The sequence below is a fragment of the Dreissena polymorpha genome, chromosome 3 (genome assembly GCF_020536995.1).
Source record: "Dreissena polymorpha isolate Duluth1 chromosome 3, UMN_Dpol_1.0, whole genome shotgun sequence".
NCBI lineage: Eukaryota > Metazoa > Mollusca > Bivalvia > Myida > Dreissenidae > Dreissena > Dreissena polymorpha.
The window spans coordinates 97,783,410-97,788,106 of NC_068357.1; the positions used below are offsets into that span (position 1 = coordinate 97,783,410).

The 4,697-nt window shown below is 35.9% G+C and overlaps 1 protein-coding gene across 1 annotated transcript; it reads right to left on the reverse strand.

The window, feature by feature from the left end:
- Positions 1-500: 500 nt before the first annotated feature.
- Positions 501-1,826, reverse strand: LOC127873542 (uncharacterized). Its single transcript, XM_052417424.1, has 2 exons — positions 1,552-1,826; positions 501-1,271 (listed from the first exon to the last, which is right to left on the reverse strand). Exons 1-2 carry the CDS (start codon positions 1,748-1,750, stop codon positions 655-657), a joined length of 816 nt encoding a protein of 271 aa, XP_052273384.1. The 5' UTR covers positions 1,751-1,826; the 3' UTR covers positions 501-654.
- Between the last annotated feature and the right edge of the window lie 2,871 nt (positions 1,827-4,697).

The following is a 4,697-nucleotide window of genomic DNA, read 5'->3' on the forward strand; positions in this document are numbered from 1 at the left end:
GCGAAAACGAGAAAATATGGTGCATATGCATATTGCTTTGATGCAAAGTTTCGCATCGAAATATCACAACACCGCATCGTGATTTCACCTAAGCTTAAACTATCACATTAACATATACATGATAAAACACAAATGAAAGACAACAACTATGGCAATAAATGGTTGTTGTTTTAAGAAAAAAAGAAAAGAGTAACTAAATATACCAGAGTATCGAGTATGGAAAAATGTGTGTGAATCTGTGAATGAATGGTGCATGTATCGGATCTTGAGAAGTCAGTCATGCATGTTTATGTTTTGATTGCTGCTTTGTATCTAACCGTATAAGAAAGGTGTAAAGCTAACAATTTGATTGACGCTAAAAAATTACATAACTACATATCCATGAACTTAAATGAGAACAGACATACGAATAATTTGTATGAACTTGAACAAAGCATTATATGTTATTTGCATACCCACAGACATTGATCATCATATGAAAAACAACACGAAAGGTCATCCAAAAACAAAATCCAATTAATTATATTTGATTCCCATAAACAGTACATCCACATAAGGAAAATATGTTATCTAAATCATGTTTTATTAAGAAACGATCCAAATGTATTTCTATATATCATTCACATTCGTCAGACACATTGAGTTAACTTTGCTTTAGATCTTCGAACACACGAAACAAAACATCGCACAATCGGTCGTGTAAGATGGACACTTTAGAGAACCGCATTGAGCAAACACAAAGTAAAACCGCGCTCCATTCTGATCAGAAGCGCTGCTGTCGTCGGCGATTTCTGCAGTCACGTCTATACATACAAACCGTTTATTACTTTTATGAGAATCATGCTCTGTCATTAGGAACCCTTGATATTGAACGCTCCAACCATCGTAGCACGTTTGTCGACCGGGAATCATAATTGTGGTTGTACCTTGAACAAGACACACTGCGCATGGAACTTCGTGATCATGGAGCGAAGACAAAATTGTTCCGTCGTAAACTTCATACTCGGCACCGTGTATAATGCTATAATGCCTGGCAGTTGTGACCGATCTCGCCATGCCCGGCACTTGTGGGACACACAGGTAATCCACGCCTCCTCCTGACTGGGAGTAGTGTGTTCCAGCCGCAAAGCCGTCGTATATACGTGTGACGTTACTAAATGCAGGGCACGTTGAGCGCCCCCATCTGATGTACCTTGATACGCGATCGGCTTTGGAGGTCTTCGCGATCTCGATTGCTTTATCGTGAAGTTGTCCAACATCAGCAAACGTATCTAAACAAAATAAAAATATCTTATGAGGAACTACTCAATTACTTAAATGGCCAAAAATAATAATATAATATTTTCATGGTACACAAGTAAGTTGCGAGTAACAAACGTCAAAATGTTTTAATCAAACAATATACACGTACTTAGACTTGCTATATTTATCGATCAATAATGCTATTTTATTGTCATGCTGTCGAAATAAATTGGTAACGAAAAATATACATTTCAATCGTTAGTACATACATAATGCAAGACCATACCATTTACTGGGGTAAAAACCTACCTTGAATGTCCTTGGTCTTTCTTTGTAGTATCTCTTCAAAAACATCAATGCGCTTCAAAGCCTGTTCCATTTTGAACTCCATTCGCACCATCTTCTCCAGCAATTTCTCCTCGTAGTCGAATCGGAAACACTCCGGCTCTTGCGATGCCTTTACAATAAATAAGTAAATTACAGTAAAAACTATAGATGTTTCATACATTTTTAGATTAACCAATTCAAATAATGAACACGTTAAATCTTTTGTATTTTGTTGTTGTTTTTTTATGATGAAACTGTCGTCGAGAATGTTTTATATATAATACATGGTTATGTCATGTGTTGTAGTTTTTATCTAGTTGATGACACGTACAAAATATGTACGGTGCCCCTAATATCAATGACATGTCATTTCGCACTTTCGACTTTGGATTACAAGTGGGAGTGTGTGAGGACACAAACAATACGAATACGATTTGATTCATGCGGACAACTGATATTTTTTATTGTTTGTGGATAAGTGTGTGTTTGTGAATCAAACAAGTTCAAAACGTGATACTAATAATTGTATTCAAATGTAACAATTAGGTAATCTAGGGTGCACGCACGTCAGCGTCAGCATCGTCTAAGTTATCATACCATGGAAAAATTCTTCACAATGGCGAGCTATGTAAAAGACCGAGCCAGTCCGATTGAGATAGTGTCGATTTTCGAATCGGCACATCTCGCTCATTAGCATTGATAACTTCTCCAGCAGAGTTGTCGTTCATGCCTCACATAGGGTACAATTAAAACGCGTATATGACTCCTATCGGCGGATATGACTGAAAAGTGCGGATATGAACAGATAATGGCTTTTTTAATGTATTTTTCCTTTTTTTTGTTATATGAAAATCGTTCTGTGACAAAAATACACGTCGCTAATGTGTAATGTTACGATAGAATTAATTTAAAAGCGTTTTTCATTGGCATTTTAATTTCAGTAACTCCAAATTAATATCCGCGAATATGAACGACCAGTCAGACCAGCGCTTTTATTAAATTGCTCTATTTTGAGGCAGTCATAACATATTTATCACATATTGTGAATTTTTAATTCAACAGTGATTTGTTCATAACGAAACTGCAAAAAAACGCATAAATATTGCCTATATTCGTTCATATCCGCACTTTTCGTTCATATCCGCGGATATGAGTCAAATACGCATTTTAGACGGACCGCTCAAGGTCATTCAACAATGGCCGCGCCTATGAATGTTCACACTCGTGTCAAAACTTTCTTACAGCATACATCGGCTTGTTTGGCTATTTAGAAACTGTCATTTAGGATATATGAGTTATTTATTAACCAAATCTCCGCTAATGTCAACAATGGATTGAATTCGAAGGATACATTCGATGTGAATGTAGGACTTTATGGACTTTGACAGCTTGACACGGCAAAACTGGTATTTTTAGTTATCAATTTAAGTCACATTTGGCTTTGTGAATTGTATTCAAGCATTTTGCGACTTATTGAATGACTATGATACCCGATATCAACATATCACATGGGATTTGTAGATCACCAAGCTGTCTTGAAATTTTGATTACAAAGTCTTTACTCATATTACGGGTTTGTATTATTTCTTCTTTCTATTGAAGTACAGTCGATTGGTGTATAGCGGATTTTAGTGAGTAACGGATAGGTTAAAAGTTTTTTTCAAAATTCTTTTAATTATGTAAAGATTTATAGTGTTCTATCAATTGAATACAAAATGCCTATTATTGTTCAGTCGATTCATGTTTTAGTTGACGTGTGTCAATGTTTAACTTACAATTGTTTCTCTTTTCGAAAGCAAAACAAGGTCACGTTATGTACGCACCGTTTTTTGTGAAGAAAGGAAAAGTGAAGACGTATGGTTTCCTAAATTTTGCAGATTTTGTTTGGTAAACATTATGTTCATTGATGTAATATTGTAGTATAATGTGTCCTTTCTAAAAGTAAGAATGCTCAGAAACCAAATTGATGCGTACCACATAAAATAAGCATGAGAGCTGCAACTCGTGATTAAGTGAATAACAGACATGTGGCGACACATATTCGGGAATGTGGGGATTGTCTCAAACTAAATGAAAATTCAATTGAAAATGTCCAATACACATGTGGGTGCATCGCTATGAACAGCCATTACTTCATCAATTGTGCAGCGATGTCCATGAACTTGGTATTATTAAACGCAGAAATGAAGTTCTTTTTCTGGAAATGTACATATCTTGCAATATGTTTTACAAATGCTGGGAAAAATTTCAAGAAATAACACAATACACATGTAATCCGATAAAGACCTAAGCGATCCGGTAATTGCTGAATCAGTTTACCCTGAAATTTGCGCTGTAAACAAAAAATATTTGTCGGAATTTTAAAACCGCTGGCATGTTTCAATAGGAAAAACATTTGTCTTTCGAGGTTTAAAGGTTTAATTACTGAATGCATGGTGTTTACATTGAAACGAGACTCGAAGTCCTTAGCTATCCGTTATACACCAATCGACTGTATTAAATATCATTTTTAAGTCATATGAACTGTGTCACAGTAAAAGAGACATTAAGGCGATTGTGGCCAGTTTGGATCCAGATCAGCCCGCAGTCGCTTTAAAGCTGTTTGCTTAAAAGCGGGTTTTCTGACAATAACAATTAGTTTAATTGGATACTGATTAGACTGCCCTTTCCCTGTGACCTGGCTCAAATAATAGTATTGTCATTAATCAAATGATTTTATTTCGAACATTAATCACGTGTTTTTTCTGGTCCCATGGCATCAATGACTCAAGCACTTTCTTGTTGAGAATTGAATACTCCTTAAGGCGATGCTAGGGGGCGTGAAGGATGTTGGATCTTCCATTATCGCTCATGAACTGACTCAATTATACCGAGTCGGCAATATTTGACTTAATTTTTGGTTTGGTTGCTCTGACGAAAAATCGAAAAATTTCAGAATCTTCCTAAAAGCCTAGTGGTAGAGTGTCGTCTTTGATTGCAGGAGGTTGTCCTGCGGTTTTGATCCCCAGAAGCGACATTGAAAACTAGCCAATTGTGTTATCTAAAAGGCTGCTAAACCTGATATACTAAGATAATGTAAATTTTCTCTCACATGATGGTCATCAGTTATATTATATAAAAACTCAAAG